This window comes from Ursus arctos, unplaced genomic scaffold, assembly GCF_023065955.2.
Source record: "Ursus arctos isolate Adak ecotype North America unplaced genomic scaffold, UrsArc2.0 scaffold_12, whole genome shotgun sequence".
Classification (NCBI taxonomy): domain Eukaryota; kingdom Metazoa; phylum Chordata; class Mammalia; order Carnivora; family Ursidae; genus Ursus; species Ursus arctos.
The window spans coordinates 1636290-1661212 of NW_026622786.1; the positions used below are offsets into that span (position 1 = coordinate 1636290).

General features: G+C 57.3%; 1 protein-coding gene across 5 annotated transcripts; it reads left to right on the forward strand.

Annotated features, from left to right (window-relative positions):
• Window positions 1-1407: 1407 nt before the first annotated feature.
• Window positions 1408-24923, forward strand: RORC (RAR related orphan receptor C). 5 transcript variants are annotated; one of them, XM_048220596.2, is made up of 12 exons: window positions 8890-9354; window positions 9549-9610; window positions 9868-9986; window positions 14525-14610; window positions 14948-15089; window positions 16293-16805; window positions 17027-17148; window positions 18103-18235; window positions 18398-18505; window positions 18688-18798; window positions 20439-20548; window positions 23437-24923. In XM_048220596.2, the coding sequence occupies exons 5-12, from the start codon at window positions 15077-15079 to the stop codon at window positions 23596-23598; spliced, it is 1272 nt and encodes a 423-aa protein (XP_048076553.1). In that variant the 5' UTR covers window positions 8890-9354; window positions 9549-9610; window positions 9868-9986; window positions 14525-14610; window positions 14948-15076; the 3' UTR covers window positions 23599-24923. The 5 variants fall into 5 exon arrangements, with proteins under 5 accessions (XP_026342483.1, XP_044235561.1, XP_026342486.1 ...); XM_026486698.4 differs by lacking the exons at window positions 8890-9354; window positions 9549-9610; window positions 9868-9986 and adding exons at window positions 1408-1522; window positions 3696-3725; XM_048220595.2 differs by having other exon boundaries at window positions 8884-9610.

A 24923-nucleotide genomic window follows, 5' to 3' on the forward strand; every position in this document is an offset into this window, starting at 1 on the left:
TCTGCCTCTGGCTGGCTCTACTTGTCTGCCAGAGGGCACTAGGTGGGGTGGTGCTTTGGAGAGCATTGCCTTTTCATCCAAGCCTGCCTGAGAGGGAGAGACCCAAAACAGACCAGCATCATGTTCCGTGCAGAGACGTGTGGGCCACAGAGAGATAGATCGATGTGGGCCACATAGATGCATGGGCCATGCCTTTACCAAAAGGGTATGGCACAGATACACACCGTCGGAATTTTGGCACAGGAAGTTCTCCAAAAGTGGCCACTCCACTCTTCCTCACTCCCTATCCCCTTGCCCAGCATCCTAGGAAGTTGGGAAGTCCTTCTCTACTTCTAACCTTTGTTCCTCGAGCTGCAGCCATTGGGAGACACCAGGAGTTACCCAGGAATGGAGGTGTTGACGGTAGCAGAGCGTGAAGCTCCAGGGTGGGGCAGCAGTGGAGGATGGCGAGATGGGAGGGCGGGGGAGGGAAGGGACAGCTGCCTGCCCTCTCCATGCCAGGTGCCACGTGCTGTGGCGTGGCTGGCTCCCGCTCTGCTGTTTACCAGCTGGGAGTGAGAGCAGGAGGAGGTGCCAGGGAGCCGCCCCGCTGCATCTTGGCCCCTGGCCAGCCAGCCTGTTGGGTAACCAGGAGAGCCAGGCCCAGCTAATCAAACTCTGGACCGAGGCTGTGCGGGAGAAGTGGCCTCCAGGACCTGCACCGGTCTCACTGTGCCCTGAAGCCCACCGAGTCTGGGGGCTCTGCTTCCTCCAACTAGTGCAGTGTGGCCTCTCCTGGCCCCTCCTATCCTGATGCTCCTCTGCCCCCACACGCTCCTCCAGCCCTGCAGTGAGCCCCTGACAGACCAGGAAAATACGGAGGCATCGGCAAGCCAGGGAATTCTAGGGAAGGGCGGCGAGGTGCAGGGGCTAAGCAGGCAGAGGCCTCAAGAAACGGAGGAACCGTGGGATGAGTCTGACCTCATCCTGGAGAAGCAGCACAATCCCCCCCAAAGAAGCCCTCCCTTCCCCATCTCCCCGTTCTTGTCACCTCTCTTGGTCAGGTAGAAGACACGCCATCCTGAAGTCACAAAGACCTGGCTTCAAATCACAGTGCAGCCACGTATTGTCCTTGGGCGAGTCAGTAATATCTTTGAGCGTCATGTAGCTTATGGGTAAATCTGCAATAATGGTGGGTGTTGCGAGGATGGAAGAAAATCAGAGATTTACATAAAATGCCTGGCAAAGGGCCTAGCGCACAGTAGGTGATCAATAAATGCTAGTCCCCTTCCCTTCACTTGTTTCTCCTCAAGGCTCCAAACTCTGCTCCTCTGGTCTCGCCCCGTCCCCTCCCGCTGCCAGGCCACTCTGCCAGCCACTCCTTTCCCCTGCCTGCTGACGGGCCAGGTGCTCCCTCCCTGCTCCCTCCTCCCTCCCCTGGGCCCTGCTCCCTGCCCTCCTGGGCAGCCAGGGCAGCAAGGACGGCACCAAGGGAGCTGCCCCATGGACAGGGCCCCACAGAGACAGCACCGAGCCTCGCAGGGTAAGAGGCCCATGGCCCTGCAGGCAGGTGGAAAGGACTTGCCAGGAGGTTCAGAAGAGAGAGAGATTGGAAGAGTCTGGTCAAGAAGCGAGGAGGAGGAGGACAAGACAAGAAAGGAGGAGAGAGATGGATTGGCAGGGGACACAGGCCAGTCTTGATGGAAAGTGCAGGAGAGGCAGGAGGAGGGGCTGGGGACACAGCGGAGGAGGAGAGCATGGAAACTGGGAGAAGCAGGAAACACATGGAGAGGAAAGAAAGGGAGCAGTGGAGAAGGGAGAGACAGGTGCAGGGCGGGGTGGGGTGGGGGGAAGAGCAGAGCCCAGGAAGGGTCAGAATGTGGGCAGGCCCTCCCAAGCGTATGCGCCCCCTGTGAGGAGCTGGTAACACTGCTTTACTCAGGCGGCAGAACCCTCGCAGTGGCTGGAAGGCTGGCCGCTCCGCCTTCTGTTCACCAATGGAGGACCCTGTCCTGCCTTTAAGGGTGACAGACTGAGGGCTGGGGGAGGAAGCAACCACACCCTGTCAGCTGCCCGTGCCCACTAGCCTGGCACTTTCCTCCCCACTGTCCCAGAAGTGTGGGGTTTCATTTCTGCTGAGAATGTCAGGCAGTGGGAGACAGAGTCAGGCAGTCTTTGGCCCCACGCATGGTCTAACTCAGGGACCCTCTCAGAGCAGGGCCCGCGGCCGCATGCTTGGTCCGCTATGAGCACCGAAGGGAGTGAGTGCCGGCAGGCTCTGGGGCCACCTGGTGGAGGAAGAAGTCCACTGCCCCGGCAGGCAGCTGGCGGGCGAGGGGAGCACCCCCACCCCAGGGCTGCTCTGAGGTGCAAGGCTGGAGGCCAGAGAGAGGGTGCCACGTCAGGGAGGAAGCTGGGTGGGGCCAGTCAGGATCAGGGGGAGGGGGGAGGGGCCGGATGGAACCACTCCTTCCCTGGGCAGTCCTCCCCCACCCCACCCCAGCAGAGCCCAACCCTCCTAGTCCGTTCACCCCCACTCTGCCCTGTGGAGGAAGCCACCAGTGGGGAGCATCTCCTGGGCAGAGGGACAGTGTGTGGGGATGGTGGAGAGGTGTCCAAGATTGCGCAGCGGAAGGAAGACTAGAACAGGAGAGCAGATCCAGAGTTTAGGGAGACTATAGAGGACATAAGGGCTTTTCCTTGTCGGGGACAAAAGGCTGGCCTCGTGCTCTATGAGGAGCTGCTGTGAGGTTGTAGGAAATGGACCAAGGTCTCGCAGGGGAAGCCTCTTCCCAGGGGCCCCCTCGGTAGGTGTTCAATAAATGCTGTAAATGAATGACCACCTTCCCCACCCACTCCACTCCCACCGCCACCACCGCGGCCACGACGTTCTAGCTAAGGCTTCCCCCTTAGCAGCTGCCCCTCGGAAATATGTGCATCCCTGCCCGCCCCACGTCAGCCCACCTGGGCACTCTACTGCCTGCTCTCTGCCTGGACAACCCGAGGAAGGGATTCCCTCCTCTGCAGGCTGGAGGGCCAGAGGCCAGGGAAGGCAGAGCGGGGTCTGTGCTCACAGCTCTCCTGCCTCTTCCTCCAAACATCCTCAGCGTCTTACTCTCAACCTCCACACCTCTGGTGGTCCTAGGGGCTTTCAGGCACAAATAAGCAACCGAAAGCTTTAACTCCCACAGAGATGTAACTCTGGCTGCAGAATATTTATCGCGGGCCTCTAATGGGCCCGCCACTATGAAGGCTCTGGGACTCACAAGGTCAATGAGGCAGGCAGCTTCCCAGCTAGCGGGAGAGCCTCATTTCATGGATAATGACACAATGATAGCAGTTAGGTAACAACGTGGGGAGTGTCGGGAAACCAAGCGCAGTGCTGAGTGTCAGCACAAGGGCCGGGGAGAGGGGCCTCGGAAGCCTGAGGGATGAGGGGAAGTTGGCTTTACGCTGACCAGGGTGTCAGGAAGGGCATTCTGGGAGAAGGAATAGTCCGGGGAACTCCCAGAGGTAGTGAGAAGCCTGGCGCTTCTGAGGACCTGAGGGGCAGAGGATGAAGAGGGGGTGCTGTGGAGGAGGGTCCCACCTTCCGCTCAGACCCCAGGTTCTGGAGGAAGGAACGAGGTGGGATGGGGCCTGTGATGGGGAGGGCTGTGTCTCCTGGTGCCCGTGGTCTTCAGCTTTTGGCCCCGGCCCCTCTCTTCTCTTTCCAGAGCTGCTGGCTGCAAAGAAGACCCACACCTGTGAGTAGAGGGTAGGGGCGGCAGCTGGTGCTGGGTGTGGAGACATGGCTAGAATTCAGCGGGGCTCCTGGGGGTATGCACCAGACAAAGGCGGCTCCGAGCAGGCCCAGACACAGAGGGGCCGGGCAGAGACTGCGCCTAGGGAAAGAGGGGAGGTGGGGAGCCCAGCAGGGGGATGGGTGAAGAAACCTCAAGAGCAGGGCCAGGGGAGATCAGGGGGAAGCCGGCAGGGAGGAGGAGGAGGAGCGGGGAGAGAACGATTATAAAAGGAGTCCGTGGGAGTCGGAGAGGAGGGGTGCTGGACAGAGGCACAGGAGCTCGCAGAGGGGAGGAGGGAGATAGAGAGCAGGAGGAGGCAGGGGCAGCCTCAGGGATGCAGGGAGCCTGCACCACCAGGCTCTGTGGCAGCTGAGCCCTGTTTGCAGTTCATCTCGGTGGTTAACACGTCCCGAGGTGCGAACGAGCCAGGCTGCGCAGAGCTGGAGAGCGGGAAAGCCTTCACCTCTGTAGGAAACGTGACACACAGGGACACTCTGGGCCCTGAAAGACCGAGGCAACAGCATGTGGGAAGGGGGCTAGAGCTCAGGAAGGACTTCCCAATGGATACTGGCGAGTATGTATCCTCTCTAGGGTTCTCTCAGCACATCAGATCTATCCCCCTAGTTTGTGGGAGAAGCTACTATTCACCCATTCCGCCTCAGTCCCAAAGCTCATATCCTATCAGGGCCATGCGCGCCCTTAACAGCCTGAGGGTACTCTGGGGGAAGGCTTCCATAAGCATATGGCCCTGAATTAATGAGGCCCGAGGACCACTCTGGGGCAAGAGAGACCACCCGCATTTCTCCACGGCGCTCCCTGGATTACCCACCAGTTCCTCCTGAGAGCTCACTGAGCCCGCTCTAGCTTCCAAGATTGCCTACAGCCTCCCTGTTTCAAGCAGAGAAGTCTCAGAGGCAACAGCATGGCCTGGTCCCTGAGCTGGGCAGACAGGGGCTGGGGGGCCATCCAGGATGCTACATCCTCCTGGGTGGGGGCTTGCTTTGCTCAGCACAATCCTGATCGGTGCCTCGCCTGCCCCTAGCCACAGGGCCCCACGGAAATGCTGAGCAGGGCCCTGGGAGGAAAGCAGGTCAAGGAGTGACGTGCTCGTGAGCTGGGGGATGGGAGCCAGGGACCATATGTGGGTGGGGAGGGAGATGGGGGACTTTCGGAGCAGCTGGAACTGGAAGAGGCTATGCTCCATTCCTACCTTAACCTCTTACCGCAGAAACCTTGGCCAGGACCACGCCCCCTTCCCCCTTCCCAGCCCACTGGTCCTGTGCGATCATGCCCCCACCCCCACCCCAGAGTGTCCTATGAGAAGCCGGGGTGACAGCCCCTCCCGCAATCCACTGCCCGGGTCCTGAGAGCTAGAGGCAGGCCAGCAGGGCAAGGCCTGTACCAGGCTGAGGAGCTGCTAGAGGCCTGGCAAGATCAGAGGCCTCTTAGGAAGTTTGCTGCAGAGAATCCAGAAGAGATTAATGACTCCCCCGGGGTGGCAGGCTCAGAAAAATAGGTTCCAAATTGAGATAACCCCAAGGAGGGGGTCCAAGACAAGCCCAAGAAGGAAGAACCCAGGAGGGACTCCCAGACCAAGAGAGGGCCTAGCTACTGAAGGGCCCTGAAGAGGGAACCCCCAGGCTGAGGTACCTCACAGAGCAGATATGAGGCTGAGAGAGCCCCTCAGAAGGACCCGCAGGCCAAGAAACTCTAGACTCACATGCCCGGAGGCTTCCCAAGCTGAGACACCCTCAAGAGCAGACTTGAACCAGAGAAACCATCCCATTCCTCAAGTGGGATCTGGGGCTAAACTGCCTCAGTTTGAACCCTGACCCCACCACTTACTAGCTGTGTGACCTTGGGCAAGTTACTTAACCTCTCTGTGTCTCATTTTCTTCATCTTCAAAATGGGGATAATGGTACCTACCTCATAAAGTATTTTGTGAGTATTAGATAATCCATATAAAACCTTAAGTGTTTCTGGCACAAAGTAAACATTATTATTATTATTACCATCACCATCATGACATCATTATCATCATTATCTGCATTCCAATTTCAGTTTTGCTCTTGAGGAAACTTCTGACAGACTAATACTTCCTGCAGATAGCGGGTATTTGTCTGATGACTAGTCCTGGTTCTATTATCATTTATTCCCTAGCCCCAGGGCATGAACCACGTCTGTAGGGAGGGCATGAGCAGGGTGGGTGGTGGGGCAGCCTCCCAGACTGCACCCCACTGGGTGGCTGTTGGCAGTCTACAGGGTCTCAGGTGGCACAAGCCCCTGCCCCCGGGGCAGGCATCCTGTGACTTACCTCTAGAAACATCCCTGGCAAAGAGTGTCAGGCTCGGGTCCTCAGTGGGAGGGGTAGTAGGAACCTGGCTAGGTTCCTGTGAGCTCCATTCTGGTTCCCCAGCCAGAACTACCCTGGCGGGTGGAAACAGCTTTTACCGCGTGTGGCTGTCACATGTGGTTTTGGAATTTTCCAACGCCCCCTGCAATTGGCTGCCCCGCCCCTCACACCCTGCCCCAGGCCCAGATTGGCCACGTGGGGCGCCTGTCATCCTACTCGCTGCACCCCAGAGGGGGTGGGGATGCAGTGGGGGGGGGGTTGTCACTGGGCCACCTGTGTGGTGGTGGCTTAAACCCCCCTGGCCCAGAAGAATTGGGAGAGAGCTAGGTGCAGAGCTGTGGGCTGAGGCTCTGCAGAAAGGGCCTCACCCCCAACCCAGCTGCCAGCTGTGCCCCATCCCTGGACCAGCCCCTGCTGAGGACAGAGCGCTAAGGCGGCAAAGCCCAAGGCTCAGTCATGAGAAGTAAGTGAATGGGGCCACCTGGGAGTGGGGAAGCCTGGATGCTGTTGTCATCCCTGGGCCTCTGGAACAGAGGGGTGTCTTGGGGACAGTGTGAGCAAAGCTGAGTGCTCGTTCTTGCCGGCAGCATGTGTCCCCGTCAAGGCCAGTGTCTGCTGGGATACAGGTGGAGTCGCTAAGGGTCTAAGAGCAGGGTAGTACGGGGCCATAGAGGAACGACTCTGTCGTGGGCCCTGGAAGGATCTGCAGGAGTAGCTGAGGGGCTCTGGCGCTCGTTTAACAAGAAAGGATTGAACCCTGTGAGGCCAGTGCTTCGCCCCTGATCCTGCCCCTGCCGCTGTAGCAGAGGGAGGCTGCTAACTCCCACTGCTGGGCTTCCCTCCATGCCTCCAACCTGCCCCCGAGGGGGGTGAAAGAGGAGCCCGAGGGGCTGCTGTGACCTGAAGCAGCAGGACAGGGAGAGGCAAGGCAGACGGGCAGGTAGAGAGGGTCAGAACCCCACGTCCAGGTCTTAGCGCATGTGTGCGCGTGTGTGCCCATTTTCAGTCACCCATCTGATGAGGGGGATAGGGCAGGGGAGACGGGAGCAGAAAGCCTTCAGCTTCACCCCCTCCCTGGTGTGGGGTCAGCAGCTAGTGGGCAGATGTCTGGGGCCCCTGTGCTTTCTAGCAGCGCAAGGACGGGTAAGTCAGACAATCCCTGTATTCATGGAAGGAAAGTTAGAGAGCCTCTCGGAGCAGGGGGCAAATAAGGAAAAGGGAAGCCCATGTCCCTGTGCCCTGAGGCCTGAGGCAGCCCCAGCCTCAACCTGGGGTCTTCCCACAAACCACGGAAGGGAGGCCATATTGGGACCTGGAAAGACCCATGGGCTGAGAGTCTAAAGACCAGGTTCTGGTGCCAGCTCTGTCACTGACTAGCCACGTAGCCTCAGGCAAGCCGCTGGGCCCTGGTCTCTTCATCAGCAAAACTAGAGAGCTGAACTTAAAAACAAAACCAACATTGGAGAGGCTCCCAGTTCTGAGGACCCAGGACCAAGGAGAGAGCCCTGGTCCCCAAGGTGAGCACCCCCAAGGCGAGCGAAGGCATCTCAGCTCTCACAGGACATGGATGGAGAGGAGGCCATAGACAAGTGTGAGCTTGGGACCAAGATCGCAGTGCAGGTGTATGGGCTGGGGTGGGTCAGGAGGGGAGAGGAAAAGAGCCAAAAACTTCCACAGGAGGAGGGGCCCTTTGGAGCTTTCGTTTCCTTCTAGCTCCTTCCGATTAGCAGCAAAGGTTAGCAAACCAGTCTTCCCAGAAACGGCCCCCAGTCAGCAAATCCACCCTAGTAAGCAAGGGGCTTGGCAGGAGAGCCGAAGTCCCCAGGACTGAATGAGGGAGCTTCTACGAGATATCCCCCCAACAGCTCCATCCAGGCTGGTAGATAGGAGAGGGGGTCCCCTCCGATCCGGGGGTGGATGCCACTGGTCCTTCTCACTTGGGCATCTCTGGCTATCTCACGGCCCCAGGTTACCTGACTGCCCCCCCCCCCACGCCACACACACACCCAGTGAGTGCCAGCCACCTCCACGCCCTCTGACCATAGCCAGAGAGAGGCAGCACATTGGGGGCTGGGGACTGCGACACACCCAGGGACCAAGGGACAGACACAGACCAGGAAATAAAGAGCGGTGCAGAGGCCAATGGTGTCCTGATGGAGCTATAAATGGAGAAATACCAGGAAATACCGCCAAAACATCGCAGTGTGAAACCCGAGGCAGAGGTGGGGCACAGAAGATGGAAAGGTACGCAGACACAGAGAGAGATGCAGAGGGAGGAGGACGGGCAGCCTAGGGGAGACGCGGAGTACTGATCGGGGCTGGAGAGGCAGAGAGGGGGAGGCATGGAGTCCATGGAGGTTCTGAAAGGATCGCACAGCTCCCTGCCATGGCGACCCGCTACTGAGTAAAGAGGAAGTGTCCGTTAGCCAGACTCCCAGCCAGCCAGAGGGATGGTGGCTCTAGCCATCTCTCTCCGAGGACATGGCCAGTGTGGAGCCGAGAGGCGTGAGGCCCCAGTACTGGGTATGGATGGCGAGGTGGGGGGCACGCAGGTGTGAGGTGGCATGCCTGTTTTTGCTGTGCCCTCATCTTTCCAAGTCTGGTCACAATAATGACGAGCAGTGGGCCAGAAAGAAGTCCAGGTCCCCAGGGTGCCATAGCTCTTATCCTGAGAGCCCAGGGCCACGTGAAGACTTCACAAAGGGCCCCCTCCTTCCTTGTATCACCCCTGAACCTTTGCCTTTTCCTCTCTTCCATTCCTAACAGGAATCCCAAACACCCCCAGCCCAAGGTACTAGAAGCCGGAGCATCCCAGCCTGTCCCGTACAGTGAAGCGTGGGTGTTGGTATCCCCACCCCTCCCAGGGGCTCCCTCCCCTGCCCTGCCTCTGTGCCCCTGACTCAAACAGGGAGCAGGGACTTTCCCATGTTAAGAGTTGTCCTAACGAAGACAGCCCTGGGGTCTCCTCTCGTCCTGCATGGCTAGTCCCTTCTGAGATCTAACCTCTACTCCTACTGCGCCTGCAATGCTGTCCTGGGACTCCGGGCTCAGAACAGATGGGGATGTCTGTTTGGGGAAGGGTCAGTAACAGGGCAGGGCCTCAGCTCCAGAGCCGGAGTGTCCCTGGGTTCCATGTGTCCTGGAACAGCAGAGCCCTGTGGAAGAGAGATACAACCTGGAGGCCGGGAAGCCGCTGACTGTGACTTGGGGCTCCCACTCCTCAGAGCTTCTTCCTGGTGATTCATCCCCTCCCCCCATTCACTGGTTGTTTTCACTCAATTCTTTTGTTTCCCCTCCTTTCTCCTGTCCCAGACTGCGGGGGTGGCGGGGGCACCAGGAGGGGTTTCAGGTGGCTGGCTGTCTTTCGTGGCTTTTCAGAACCCCAGACTCTCCCTCGCCCACCTGAGTTTTAGCTTCACTACTTTCTCAGCCCTGGGATCTGGATGTCTCAGCAGAAACTTCTCACCCTGGCTTGGGAGTGGTGTTCGCCAGGTAGAGTGGCTTCTCTCCTGGCCCCCCACCAACCCTCCCCCTCCCGCTCCCCTGTGGTGGCACCCACCAGTGTGGTTTCCAGCTTTGCAGAAGCTGTGGGAAGGAGAGCTGAGAAGGGAGGGAGGCTGGTGACAGGCTGGGGTACACAGGGGACCCCTGGCCAGAGCTGTGGTCTCTGTGCCGGTAGGGGGTTGGGGGGAGCTAAGCTAAGAAAAAAGTTGCATTCCTCTTTCCCATTCACTCATTCATCTCTGCAGAGGCCTACTGAGATGCACAAAAGCCAGTCCACACCCCTGAAGGGACTCTGTCGGTCAGGCGAGCTGCTCCACCTTGGCCTTGGAAGCCTGCCCCAAGACACGAGTAAAGGCAGGAGGAGGTGGGCGCTGCAGAGGAAGAGCTGGGACAGAGGGAACCATGTCCCTGTGGGTCTTTACAGTAGACACAGTTCCAGCTTTAGTTCCACGGGGGGTCCTCTCTGAATTCTGTTCCCAGCCCACCTCCACTCTTCGCACTTTTCCCCTGCAGCTAGTAACCTCGTCCCCTATCCCCTATCCCATTTCCTCGACGTATGTGGGCATCTCATCCTTACAGGGGGTATGGCTTAACGGGTGGGAACATGGGCTCCTGAGTTACAGAGACCTGGGTTCAAATGGCACATATGCCACATCAGACTGTGTCACCTTAGTCAAGCCACTTACTCCCTCCTGGACTGCTTTCTCATCTGTAAAACAGGGGCAACGCAAGTAATGCCTACTTCCCAGGGTTGTCATGATCATTAATGAGACACGTACGCGGAGCCTGGCCCAGGCTTATGTCTATCATTACTATCCCCCCTTAATCACTGTCCACTGGAGAAGAGGAGAGAGAAAGAGAAGAGAAGGAAGGCCCAGCTGGAGACTGACAAAGCACCAGGAGAAGATAAAGCCCCACAGCTCCTCTGACTGCATCCACTCTCCCGCAGGGCTGGGGGACGTTCTGGGGTTTGAGGGGAGAGATCCCCCTGGGTTAGAGCCCCTCCTTTGCTCCTACCACTTCCTCTCTGTGGCGTAGGGCACCTGGACAAGGCCCAGGGCTGGCTTCCTAAGGTGGCACTGGGCCAGGCTCTGGATGCATTCAGAGAGCACTATCAGTGAATCTCACAGCTGTGGGAAGGGTGAGATTAGAGGGGTTTGAGGGAGGGGAAGACAGACCACCTTGTCGCTACCGGATTTGCCCACATAGGAGGTGTACATAATGAGCTCCCTGGGGGACTCCAGTCTCTGAAGCAACCCAGGAGAGATTCATTTTCCTTGCCCAGTACCGTATCAGGATGAAGCTTTAGAGGTCTCCCAGGCTGAGGAAAAGACACGAGAATGAGCTGGGGGAAAAGATGGCCAACCCCATCCTCATCCCCCAGGAGGCGCAGCCTGGCCCAAAAGCCCAAGACGACTAAATTCTTGCTACTCAAAAGTGTAGGCTGAGGACCAGCAAGCGTGGGCACCAACCAGAGCTTGTCCAAATGCAGAATCTGGGCCCCAGACGTGAGTAGGGACTTGCTCGCGAAATGTTCACAAGATCCCTTGGTGATCTTAGTTGAGACGCAAAGGGCTAGAGTCACGCAGTCACTAGATGTGTTCAGGAGCTTTCATGAGCTAGTAGGCACTTCTGTCTCCTGGGAACGGGAGTGTTTCCTTTGACGGGCCCTGGGAGAGAGCAGCGGTGAGGTACAAAGATCTTCCTGAAGCAGCGGGGGCCTCAGGGGCTGGCCTAGACAGGCCTGACCTTTGCTTGGTTCGAGTTCCTGGCACCGTCAGGCCCTTAGATGGTAAGTTCCTGGCAGGCCAGGCTCCAGGGCAACAGTTTGAGTAATCCTGTGATTACTCAGCTCCCCCTCCCCAATCTGGGTTCCCATCACCTGCTGCTTCAGGCAGGGGCTCAGGGGTAGGTTGTGAAGGTGAGGGATCCGAGGTGTTTTTCAGCTCCTGCTCACCCCACTGCCACGGCTGCCAGCCCTTCCCGTTCCCCCTCCCCGCCTCCACAAGTCACGCTCACGCGCACCGGTACTTTCTCTTTGAGGTTTCAGGCAGATGGCATTGAAAAGAGTACAGGTGGCAGGGGAAGGAGGGAGCAGTGGGAGCAGAGGGCCCGATGGTGCAGGCAGGGTGAGGGGCAGGGCACTGGGGCCAGGACATCACTGTGGGTTTTTCTGTGTTTCTGCACCTGTTTCTCCATCTCAGGGTCTAAGTCTCTGTTGTCTGCCAGTCCCAAACCTCTTGGTCTCTCTAGCTCAGAACCTCTGACTCTGTGTTCCCGCCTCACCGTGCACCTCTGCCTTGGGGGCCTGTGGGTGGGGAACCCTAAAGAGTGGCTGGCCTGGTGGCTGGGGTCCGAACTCCAGCGTCCCCCCGGCACAGGTATCTGGGAAGGGTGTCCATGGCTGGCCACGTCATCCCATGAGACGAACAAGGTCTGGGTTCCAGTGCTGTGAGGCTCCTGGGGCCGGGACCAGCGGTGGGTCAGGTGTGGGGTGGGGAGAGATGTGTCTGGGTCACCTGTGTGGTTGGCGTACACACGCACGCGGATGTGGCTCTGGGAGAAGGGAAGAGGCAGGGAGGCCTGTGGTTGCCTGCTGGGCTAGAGTCCGAGTTCCCACTGTGGCTTGGCCTAATCTCCCCTCTGCTTACTTTTTTGGGTGACCCACGTTGGTTTCTCCCCTCTCTGGGCCGAGGGCCACTGTGGAGAGAGACCCACGCTGGTGGAGGGGAAGGTGTGGAGGCGAGCACAGACGCTATGGGGCCCGAGCGCTTCTGCTGGGCCTCAGGGCCCGCTGCGTTTCTTCGCCTTCAGCTCTGCTCTGTGCTAACAGCGTACGTACAGTCTGCCTCTCAAACAGCGCTTTCCACGGGTAATGTCATCACGCCTACCGTCCTACCTCCGTCATCCCATGGACAAGCAATGTCCTTTTCTATCCTGATCTCACTGACAAGGGAACCTGGGCCTAGAGAATCTAAGTGACTTGACGTACAGGTGCCCCCACATTTTCTGCCCCTTTTCCAGCCACCAGTCCCCTCTTGTTCTCTCTTCCCTTCTGTGCATTCCAATCTGCTCTTCATTTACTGGAAAGAATCTGAAAGGCTCACTTGCCATCTGTCCCCAACAATCACAGCGTCCTGGGTGGGTGCTGGGCAGGCAAGTGGGGGCTGAGGTGGGGAGAGAACAGGCTTCCTGTGGAGGAACTTCCGATAGCCGCAGGCCCTGTCCCCCATGAGGTGGCTGTTCACTCTGCCCCAGCTCAAAGCCGGCTTGAGGGGAGGACGGTCTCAAGATGAGGCAAACAAAATTTCAGGGGGTGGTGGGCAAGCCACAGTCCCCTCCCCACCTCACGTCAGGAGGCCCTACACACGACCAGGGTCCAGGCCTGGGCCAGAGGGAAGCTCAGCGGAACCCAGGTTTGCCCTACAGGCCAGCTGCTGCCTCCACTGACCCTTGGGCTGGGACGTGGTTGGGGGCCGGTCAGAGAGGAGCTGGGGCTGCGGCGTTAGATCACTTTTCTGACCTGCTCAGCCTCAGCCTCCCCACTCAAAGGGGAGGCAGTAGGGCCCCAATGGCAGAGAAGAGACCCCCGTTCCCTTGGGATGGATGAAAACCCCTGACATAGTGGGAATCCCAACTCCCCTTCAAAGATGAGCTGGGATAAGGCCAACTGCTAGTCCCTGAAACTCAGTAGAGAGCTGTGGCACTGACAGGGACAGGGCAAAGTAGAGGAGAAGTATCTGGAGCCCTGAAAGGCCACGATGAGCTCAGTGGGCAGCTGGGGGTCCTACTGGCCAATGAACACACACTAACACACAAACAGGTAGGTGTGCCCGCTGGCTCACAATTACACGTACCTTCCGTGTGTACACACACCCTCCAACATGCCCACTGATGTATGGACCCCAAAAGCCATGTACACGGAACAGTGTAATGGAAAGCAGGGGAGCTAGGGTACAGACTCCGCTCTGGGGCAAACTAGCTGCACGAACCTGGGCCAACCACCTTGTGTACCCTCCTCCATCAGGACAGGGAAGGGAAGGGAAGGGAAGGGAAGGGAAGAAGGAAGGAAGGAAAGGAAAGGAAAGGAAAGGAAAGGAAAGGAAAGGAAAGGAAAGGAAAGGAAAGGAAAAAAAGGACAAAGGTTGAATGAAATGGTCTCTAGTCCCAGGCAGAGCTAACATTCATGATTGGTGCACATACAATTGGGCCCATAAACACAGACACTCTCCCATGTGGACTCACGCAGAGCTGTCCACTCTCTGCTCCAGGGCCTGGGGCCTCGGCGCCCTGTTTGATTCTCGCCCTGAATCGCCAGCATCTGACAGACATGGCTTGTTGAGCCGTCTGCTGGGCTCCACCTCACTCCTCCTTACCTTCTCTGGGCCCCACTCTGCGGACCCTGTCCTCTTGGCCCCTGAGCCTTCCCTGCCAGGCTGAGGATGGTCGGCATCTCTACCCGGCCCAGGTGCCTCCTGCCTGGCACACCACGTCTCCCCCCCCCACCGCCATGCCTCACCCTCTGCCCATGGGAGCAAAGTCTGCTGGGGGAGGGTGGCCTAGAGGAAGCCCCCTGGGCGGGAAGCAGGTGTTGTAAAGCAGCGAGAACTCCTAGGTCCCCCGGCAGGAGGGGGGCAACTGGAGCTTTTCAACTCGAAGGGCTGAGCAGGTGGCCCCTCTGCAGCGGTATCTTCTGTCCCTGCAGGGCTGACACAGCTCCTGGCTGCCCCGTGAGACCGAAAACGGCCTCCCCAGACCCTTTGCGGAGCGGCATTCGGCACTGCACTTCTTCCATTTTGCGAGAGGGGAAGAGCAAGCTGGAGCGGGGCGGGGAAGCATCGTGTCCCTGGATCTACCAGGGTCAGGTCCCTGGGCTGACCGTGTGTTCTTTCTCTCTTCCAGCACAAATTGAAGTGATTCCTTGCAAAATCTGTGGGGACAAGTCATCTGGGATCCACTACGGGGTTATCACCTGTGAGGGGTGCAAGGTGAGCGTTTGCACACGCGTACACACACACACACACACACACACAGAGTCCCTTCCAAGGCGGGGAGAAGGGGTTCTGGGGCCCTCGTTCTGACTCCAGGGATGGTCTCCCGAGGCAGCTGGGGAGCTGCTGGAGAAGTGCCTCACACAGGAGGGCCTTGTCTTAATCTGGGGACATGACTGCGTGGCAATTGTATGGTCGCTGAGAAAGGGAGGAGAGAAAACGGACTGGTCGTAGGGTCTGGGAAAACTGCGGCCAGAGCCTGGGCTGGAAGCCCTGGGGCCCGGGCTGGGCCTGGCCAGGGTTGGCAGCCGAGGGCTCTGCCTGCCTTCCCCAGGGTTTCTTTCGCCGGAGCCAGCAGTGTCACGTGGTCTACTCCTGCACCCGCCAGCAGAACTGCCCCATCGACCGTACCAGCCGGAACCGGTGCCAGCACTGTCGCCTGCAGAAATGCCTGGCCCTGGGCATGTCCCGAGATGGTGAGGCCAACCGGGCAGACCCCCGGGCTTTCCCTGGAGCCTCCAAAGAGGCAGCCTGGCCTGCTGTGCCAGGCAGGGGTTACCCTGTAGAAACGTCCTTCCGTGGGGCCTGCGCTGGCCATGCCCCAAGGGGGTGCACCTCACCAAAGCTCCTCGTGGTCCCCACGGTAGGCTCTGCTGGAACAGCCCCTTTCCCCAACATCCCACACTCCTCACTTTCTTCTTCCCGGGACGGATTCTCCTCACTCCCTTTGCCTGCGTCCCAGTTACCATGCAGCTCGCACCTCGTCCCGCCTGCCCCATGGCTGCAGTACTAGCTCCATCTCCCTGGCCCCCCAGCCCCATGCTGGGACACAGGACAGTGGCTAGGACTGGAGCCCGAGGCAGCCGGAGAACCACCTGGAAGGTGGGAGGGTGGGGAGGGCTGCTGTTCCCCGTGCCTTTCTCCTCGATATTCGCCCACTGCCTCAGCGCAGCCCCCATCACCACAGAGGGAGCCCAGGGCGGGGTTGGGGGAGGCCTGGGGTGATGAGGAGCCAGAAAGAGCCTGTCAGCACTTTTCAGCGCCCAAAATAACAAAGTGAAAGGAAACACGCAGGGGTGCAAAGGGGCAGGCGGGGCGAGGGGCTGTGCCCCCACACCTGGGAGGGGTGTGGGGGGAGTGAAAAGGCAGGAAAGAGAGAGCAGAAGAGGATGTTCAGAAACAAGCCGCGGAGCCTGGGTTGGGCTGTGGTGAGTATCTAGGTCACCAGGGAGCCTGCAGGCCTGACCACAGGGAGACCTGTGTTCTCGGCTCTCCTCTTCCTCCGACCCTCCCAGACAGGCGAGGTGACCCCAATACAGCTCGAGGCCCCCAACTCGACCACCCCCAGCCCCAACATCAGGAGGCCAGAGTCCTCAGTCCAGACTTACTACTTGAATTCTGCTACCAGCAGAAGCTGGTTTCCAGCTGGGAGAGTTTGCTCGGGAGACGAAATGCCTGGGCTGGACTCAGTCCTGCGGCAAACACCTGCAAGAGGTGGGAGGGGTCTCGAGCAAAAGTGGGGGCCCCCAGGGGAGGTTCTTAGGCCACACTGGAGAAGTTCTGCTTGGAGCCACTTCTTCAGGGAAGAGCAAGTGAATTCTGTAATGGTCAAAATGCCTGTCGATGCTGCCCTGTCCCCTGTGCTCCTGCCTTGAAAACTGATCCCTGACCTCTTTCAGCTGTCAAGTTCGGCCGCATGTCCAAGAAGCAGAGGGACAGCCTGCATGCCGAGGTGCAGAAACAGCTGCAGCGGCAGCAACAGCAGCAGCGGGGACAGGTGGCCAAGACCCCGCCAGCGGGGGGCCAGGGAGCCGACCCCCTCGCCTGCCCCGTAGGGCTCCCGGATGGGCAGCTTCCCCTGGGCTCCTCACCCGACCTGCCTGAGGCCGCGGCCTGCCCCCCTGGCCTCCTGAGAGCCCCAGGCTCCGGGTCCTCCTACCTGAGCAGCTTGGCCAAGGCCGGGCCTGACGGGGCCTCATACCACCTGGAATACAGCCCCGAGAGGGGCAAGGCTGAGGCCAGTGAGGGTTTCTACAGCACAGGCAGCCAGCTGAGCCGTGACAGATGTGGACTTCGTTTTGAGGATGCCGGGCATCCTGGGCTCGAGGAACCAGGACGGGGCCCGGACGGCTACTGCAGCCCCAGTTTCCACAGTGCCACGGAGGCGTCCTATGCCTCCCTGACGGAGACTGGTGAGCAGCTGGGTGGCGGAGAGGGTAGGGATGATGAGGGAGGGGCTTCCAAGAGAGGGGCCCTAGTCAGCACCCCATGTACACCAATCCTGAGCCCAAGGGAGCTGCGGGGTCGAGGAGGGGAGGGAGAGCAGGGGTAGGCCAGGACGAGGAGCGCGCTTTGTACGGGTAGGGTAGCAGCTGGCTGAGGTGGGGCCTGTGCCTTCCTCCTCCGGCCTCAGAGCACCTGGTGCAGAACGTTTGTAAGTCCTACCGAGAGACGTGTCAGCTGCGGCTGGAGGACCTGCTCCGGCAGCGCCCTAACATCTTCTCCCGGGAGGAGGTGGCCGGCTACCAGAGGAAGGTGAGGCCAAGAGACCATGTGGGAGGGGGTGGGGGGCAGGGAAGAGAGGGGTACCTGCACGTGCTAGTGGGCTAGGGCGAGGCAGGCTATCACAGACAGACACAAGTGCGTACCCATTTTTAAAATGGGGTGTATGCATGCTTGTGCGTCTGTGTGTGTGTCTATACCCTAGCAGATGGGCGAGAGGTTTTCCTTTTCCCCTGTCTGTAAACGTTTTGCCGGGCCTTCATCCTCCCTCCTCCAGCACCCAGACCTTGGTGCGTACAGCCCTCGGTACACTCTCCTTTCCTGTCCCCTCTCAATGACAGCAGTAGTCGGAACCCTGATCACCGTTCGTTAAACGCCCCTTCTCTGCCCAGTACTGAATGTTTCCCATAAATGACCCTCCATCGTTACGACAGCAACCCATGAGGCTGGCATTTATTTCTGTTCTTAACAGACTGGGAAACCGAGCTCAGAGAAGTGAGCACACTTACTCTAGGTCCCACAGTAATGGAGCCGCAGCTACACTCAGATCTACCGGGCTCCTGAGTTTATGCCCTTTTCTGTCACACTCTTGACAATACCACCTGTTCTAAAAACACTCGTTTGGCACTGAAGTTTTGCCTCTCTACATTATTAAGACCTTTGGGCCGGTCTTTTTGGGGAGAGGGGTATGTGCTTCTCTTCTCATCAAAATGCAAACTCTGAGGGCAAAGCTGCCTCTCCCATGTTTTTCTTGCCCCACGACAGCTGACTCAGGCCAGCGGCTGGTGGGAGCTCCGTGAGCGCGCCACGTGACAGGGATTGACCCCGAGTGCGCATCTGTGCTGAGGATAGGCTGAACACGCCAGAGCGGAGAGTGTGGGAGCTCTGAACCTCACGCCCGCAGTTTATCAGTCTGGGCTCCCAGGGCCTTGGGAGGGCGACAGGTCATAAACGGGGCTACAGTGGGACCCTCCTCCTTCCTTCCAGTCCATGTGGGAGATGTGGGAACGCTGCGCCCACCGCCTCACCGAGGCCATTCAGTACGTGGTGGAGTTCGCTAAGAGGCTCTCAGGCTTTATGGAGCTCTGCCAGAATGACCAGATTGTGCTTCTCAAAGCAGGTGCCCAGGGAGGGGGGCAGGCCTGGAGGGAGGGGGACCGAGCACGCAGCGGGGCGGGGCTGAGCGAGGGAGACGGCTTAGGGAGAGCAGGACACTGAGGGGCACAGAGCCAGCTCCCTGGCTTTGCCTGACTCCTGCCTGCATGTCCCCCCCTCTCCCCAGGAGCAATGGAAGTAGTGCTGGTGAGGATGTGCCGGGCCTACAACGCTGACAACCACACGGTGTTTTTCGAAGGCAAATACGGTGGCATGGAGCTGTTTCGAGCCTTGGGTGAGGGGCAGGGGAAATGGGAGAGACAGGAGTTGGATGGCAAGCCCATCTAGAGTCCCAAGACCCAGGCACCCTCTCTTCAGGGCAGGTCACCCCTCTGCTCCAAACACCAAGAGGGTGGGTGTCCTCGGGTGCCGTGGCCTCCCCCACATTGCTCATTCTTTGGTTTTTCTCTCCCTCAGGCTGCAGTGAGCTCATCAGTTCTATCTTCGACTTCTCCCGCTCCCTGAGCTCCTTGCACTTTTCCGAGGACGAGATTGCTCTCTACACAGCCCTTGTGCTCATCAATGCTAGTGAGTGTCGTTGGGCTTGCCTAGGGGACACTCAGGTGGCAGGGGAGCAACGGATATTGAAGGGTCTGGACCTTCGAATGTGGTTAAATCTGGGAAATGGCTTTAAAGAGCAGAAGGAAGATTCAGAGGAGCCTCAAAGAGGGAAGCACCCTCCAAGGTGGGGTTGGAGGAATGGGGAGCCAGGTAGCCAGGAGGGTGAGAGGAATTGCACCACTTCCCGAATTCTCATTTGCTCATGAGTTCTCATGTCAGTGAGTCCGGTGAGGCCACACATTGGAATCACCTGGGGAGCTTTGAAAAGTGATTCTTCCTGGGTTCCACTCCCGGAAACTCTGAGGTCATTGATCTGGGCACAGCCAGAGCACCAGGATTTTTTACAGCCTCCCGCGAGTGATTGTTATGTGCTTGGGAATCACTGCTGTGCGCGAGCTAATTTGGAGACGGTGTGCTGCCGTGGCAGGACTCTGGATACCCACTACACGGGAACGGAGCAGGCTGGGCTGAGCCAGGGGACGCTGAGTATTTGGAGAACCTGGGAAGTGGGTCGAGCTACTAACCAGAGTTTCCCGATCAAGACTCTCCGTTGTCTGGCTCTGCCGATGAGTAGAGACATGAACACGTCCTTCGAATTAGAAATAAAGACTTAAAAAATGATTTCTGGCTATTTTATGGAGCCAGGGCAAAAGTGGTTTGTCTGTTGGAGTTAGCCACAGATGGCTGCAGAGGCCCTGCTGCTGGCCTAGAAGGCTTCACCACGGCCACCTGCTATCGGGCTCATCCTTGGCCAGGCGACAGGGCTCTGTCTCATTTTTCCCTCATAGGGGAATCCTAGCCCTGAACGGGCTATATGAAATATCAGGGTACCAGGGAGAAGGCCGCTTGGAGTCAGGAGATTAGATGTTCTTTTTTTTTTTTTTTTAAAGATTTTATTTATTTGAGAGAGAGAGAGAGAGAGAGAGAAGGTGAGAGGGAGAAGGAGCAGGGGAAGGGGCAGAGGGAGAGAGAGAAGCAGGCTCCCCGCTAAGCAGCTGTGGAGCCTGCTATCGGGCTCATCCTTGGCCAGGCGACAGGGCTCTGTCTCATTTTTCCCTCATAGGGGAATCCTAGCACTGAACGGGCTATATGAAATATCAGGGTACCAGGGAGAAGGCCGCTTGGAGTCAGGAGATTAGATGTTCTTTTTTTTTTTTTTTAAAGATTTTATTTATTTCTTTTTTTTTTTTTTAAAGATTTTATTTATTTGAGAGAGAGAGAGAGAGAGAGAAGGTGAGAGGGAGAAGGAGCAGGGGAAGGGGCAGAGGGAGAGAGAGAAGCAGGCTCCCCGCTAAGCAGGGAGCCTGCTGTGGGGCTCGATCCTGGAACTCTGGGATCAGGACCTGAGCTGAAGGCAGACCCTTAACTGACTGAGCCACCCAGGCGTCCCAGGAGATTGGATGTTTTTATCTCTTTCATCTCTCCCCAGTTTTCCTTATAGACAGCTAGCCAAGCCCCGGGCCCCAGAGCTCTTCATGATCAAACCAGGACGCACACGCACTCAGCCGAGAAGGCTGCTATCCAGCACACACGTGATACATCCTTTCGGGGGAAGTTAATGTCCATGTTCTTTCTTGTTCTCGCTGTGGTCCCATGCCCTCCTTCAGACCGGCCAGGGCTCCAAGAGAAGAGGAAAGTCGAGCAGCTGCAGCACAACCTGGAGCTGGCTTTTCATCACCATCTCTACAAGACTCACCGCCAAGGCATCCTGGCAAAGGTAGGAGCAGTCCCTGAGGTGGAGGAGCTCAGGCCCAGCGCCGGAGCTGGGCTACCAGGGCTTGTGAGGGCCAGGCTCCAAGGGTACAGAGTAGGAAGTGCTTGAGTGCCACATTGCGCCGGAGAGCTTGCAGCGGCATGGGGACCAAGGGGGTGAGCTGTCACTTCCATGTGCGTACAGACGGGAAGTTAAGAGAACTTGGAATTGGGAAGGGCCGACAGGAAATAATGTGGCTTAATATAGCCAGCACTCACCCAGCACCTGCTTGTGCAAGGTACTGTGGAATGGGAAGATACAGGGAGGCGGTCCGTGCCCTCACTGGGGGTTTTGAGTGTGGTACAAAGTGGCTCGTGTACCAGTAACTCTAATACAGAGGAGCACACGGTATGTGCTACGCTAGTAATGCGATGAACAAGGTGCTGTCCCAGACATGCTGTCATCCTCAGTCAATAGGACAAGTATTAAAACCTCCTTTTAGCGATGAGACTTAAGCAACTAGTCCAATGGTATGATTACATGATTGGTAAGTAATAAATGCAAGATTTAATCCCAGTGCTCTCCCACCATATCCCTGTGCCCCTGATAGGTTACGTTGATAAGAGATATTGGGGGAATGTTATGACAGCATGGAACAGGGATTAAAAATAATTTGGAGTATTACTCGGAGTGGGACATTAATGCTTCCTAGGAAGGTGGCATTTAAAGTCGGCCATGACGTATGTCAGATTTCAACAGACCTTCATGGGGGTGAGGCAGGCATTTCAGGCTATGGGAACAGTCAGCAAAAATAAGGAGGCAAAATAGTACATATATGGGGACTAGCTCATGGTACATTCCGACTAACACGTAAGATTGGGGGCTGGCATTGAGTGATGAGGGCAGGGAAGTAGCAGAAGACAAGCTTGAAACTAGGTCAGGTAGCAAATCAGAGAGGACTTCCAGTGCCATATTCAAGAGGGAAGGCTTTATTTCCAGGCAATGGAGAGCTCGGGAGGCTAGCGGAATGATGTCATCAGAGCTATTATTTAGGCAATTTAATTTGGAAGCAGCATAGGGGAAGCATTTATGTAATCGTTCAAGCAATGGGCCCTTGCTATGTGCCAGGCACAGTGAGTGCTAGGTGCCGAGGACAGAGAAATGACTTACAGCACAGTCTATACCCTAAAGAACTTCAAGTCTGGGCGGAAGGCTTGGAAGGAGAGACTGGAGCTGGGAGCACAGCTGGGAAGCACGTCTGGTCGGCCCCACCTTCAGAATACACCCCCCCCCACCTCCCACCATCGCCCCTCCCCATCAGTTCTTACGTGGCCTGTCAAGAGGCCTCTGGCCCTTGCTGGTCCATCCTGCCAAAGCCAAGCAGCCCAGGCCTCAGCCCTGCTGTAGCCGCCCATCCCGCCCATCCCGCTGAGCGGCAGCTCTAGAGTCTGTCATGGCGGACTGGTCTCCCTTATGACCCCGACTTCCTTCCTCCCCTGCGCTCCTCCCCCTGCCCCCCCGGGCACCTGCTCCAGCAGCACTGGCCTCCTTGCTATTCCTTCGGCACCTCAAGCATGGTGGCATCTCAGCGCTTTTGTACCTGCTGCTCCCACTGCCTGGAAGGTTCTTCCCCTCGTCTTCCAAATGGCTTGCTCCATCTCCTCATTCTGGGGAGGTTTCCCCTGACAGCCTGATGCAAAAAACCCTCCACCCCTCACCCTGCATTATTGTTCTTTAAGAATTTCTCAGACATATTATATATTTGTTTTCTGGCTCCCTCGTTAGAATAGGCATTTAATAAAGCTAGACATTTTATCTCATTCTACTTTATTTTATCCAGTGATATGTCACCACAGCCCATCACAGTGCCTAGCCCAGTAGGTTCTCAACCATCCATGAATGGATGGACGGACGGATGGGGAGATGAAGCTATTGTGATAGTCCGGACAAACTCAGACTAAACCAGGAGAAATGAGGAGGATGAATCCAAGAGACATCAAGAGATCTATGCTGCCTGGTCTTCTCTGACTGCCCCTTTCCTAGGAAACTAAGTGCGGGGGGAGGGGGGCAGCTAGTGATGGTCCTTTCAAGCCGAGCTCGGTTATACAGGAAGCTGCAGAAGATGAATGGTTTTCTCAGCCTTTCCCCAGCGAGGTCGCCCCGCCTCTGTCTCCTCATGGGTCTCTGGGCCTCTTTGGTTCCCCTCTGGCTGAGTACTGGTGGTGCTGGGTACCTGCTTGGAAACTGTTTATAATTCAAACAGTTCCTGAGCATTGTCATATGCCAAGCATTATGACAGGAACAGAGGATGCAGAGAGAGGGAGACAAGGAGAGACCCTACCTAAGGAGATTAAACCTAGCAAGGGTGGAAAGGCAGAAACTAGACCATTTTCCTAAAATGGTGTTTACGTGCTACCTACACAGAGGGAAGCCCAAAGGAAAGGCCCCTCGTGCAGGGAGAGGTGATTAGGGAAACAGTCCCAGAGGGGTGACACTTGAAAGTGAGGAAGCCTTAGCCAAGCAAAGAGTCAGAAAGGCCTTCCAGGTGAGGAGGACAGCATCGACGAAGGTCCAAGAGGCACGCGATAGGCTACAACAGAGTCGCAGGGTCTCACTATTGTACGAGTAGAAAGTGTGAGTTAGAGCGTTCACCAGGGTTCATTGTAGGAGTAGCAAGAATGTGATTGGGGGTTCACTCAGAAAGCACACACCTGTCCCGCAGCAGCCCTCGCGTGCCTCCAGTTTCCTAAACACATACCCCCACTGTGATGGGACCTAATCCAGCCACTGCCCCAGTGCCAAGTGCGGAGGGCGAAGCAAGGAGGGTTGCCTAGTCCAGGAAGGAGAGGACATCTTTGCTCTGGGGAGAAGGCTGGGGTACTGACCCTCCTCCCCTGTTAACCCACCTCCAGCTGCCGCCCAAGGGGAAGCTTCGGAGCCTGTGTAGCCAGCATGTGGAAAAGCTGCAAACCTTCCAGCATCTCCACCCCATCGTGGTCCAAGCTGCTTTCCCTCCACTCTACAAGGAACTCTTCAGCACTGAAACTGAGTCACCCGAAGGGCTGTCTGAGTGACCTGGAGGAGGGACTCCTTTCCCTTCGTTAGAGCCTACTGGCCGTCCTCCCTGGATCTCCTCCCACCTTCACATTTTTCTTGCCTGTGCTCCTGGAGGGTGGTCCCTGCCTGTTCTTTAGGGGTGAGCAATTGCTGAGACTGGTTTTCTGCCCACAGCCTTGCCTGACAGTGGGCCAAGAGCCAGAGGGTGGCGAGGAAGGAACACCATCTCCGGCCTCAGCTTTGTTGCGTCTCCTTTCCCATGACCCTTCACCCCCAGCTTCTGAGACGCCTGGGGTGGCACATAAGGACCTCTAGGAGGACCATGGTGTCCTCAGGGACACCCTGGATGAACGGAACTCAACTCTGGGCTCAGAAGCTAAGAACAGGACTTTAAAATACCTCATTGCATTTCCCTGTGGGCTTTGGCTGGGGAGATGCGTCAAGCTCAGAGACTGGCGGCTGGAGGCCGGAAGGACCTGTATATAACATGAATCCAGACCTTTAGATTTTCTGCTTCCCCCTTCTTCTCAGCTCAGCAAGGAAGTGGTTGGGCATCCTGCCCTTTTCCCAGGGTCTAAAAAAAGGTGGATATGTGGAGGATAAGGATGGGAGGGGGTAAGGGGCTGGGATAATTTTTTTATGGGATTTGGGTATAGGGATAGGGTACGATGGAGGCCAAGAGCATCATAGATAGAGTTAGAACTCAAACCTCTTGTGTGCACTTTAGAAATAGACTTCGGGGGTCAGCACACATCTGATGAGAGACACACATCCACACACAGGTGAAACACACTCACAAACTCCAGCCGCAATTATGCACCTCTGTGGACACATTCCATCTGACACAATCTCTGTCTTCCTTGAGGTCACAGCTCAGAGGTATTTAGTGGCCTCAGGGAAAGAGTCCTAACCCTGAAGGACCCCAGAACATTTTCGTGGTGCGCCAGTCCACCAACCTTAGACCTGGGGTGGCCCAAACTCAATCCCCGCCCCAGCTGTCTTCTAGTACAAGAAACCCCAAAAGAAGAGATGGCTGGACACCGGTCAGTCAGATGCCCCAGACAGAGCCCTGGAAGAGTCCTCCCGCCATCGTGCGGAAAGGAAACAAGACGGTTCCATCCCAACTCTAGCAGGGAGGAGACCAGGGAACAGGACAGACCCGTTGCTCTGGCTGTGATCATGCCCCAGCACTTGTCTTGGCTTCACAATCGCTGTGAGCCCCGCTCTGAGGGATAAACAGCCGGTGATGTGGGGGTGCTGTGTGCCTCTCAGGGGCGGGGTTTAGTTGGCCAAACATAAACCCCAGCTTGTGCTATTCTTCATAAAATGATTTTAAAGGCCA

Coding starts and splice junctions, on each gene's coding strand:
- RORC (XM_026486698.4), top strand. CDS start 1,483: ATGGACAGGGCCCCACAGAGACAGCACCGAGCCTCGCAGG. Junction 16,806..17,026: donor TGCCTCCCTGACGGAGACTG/GTGAGCAGCTGG, acceptor CTCCGGCCTCAG/AGCACCTGGTGCAGAACGTT. Junction 18,799..20,438: donor CCTTGTGCTCATCAATGCTA/GTGAGTGTCGTT, acceptor GCCCTCCTTCAG/ACCGGCCAGGGCTCCAAGAG.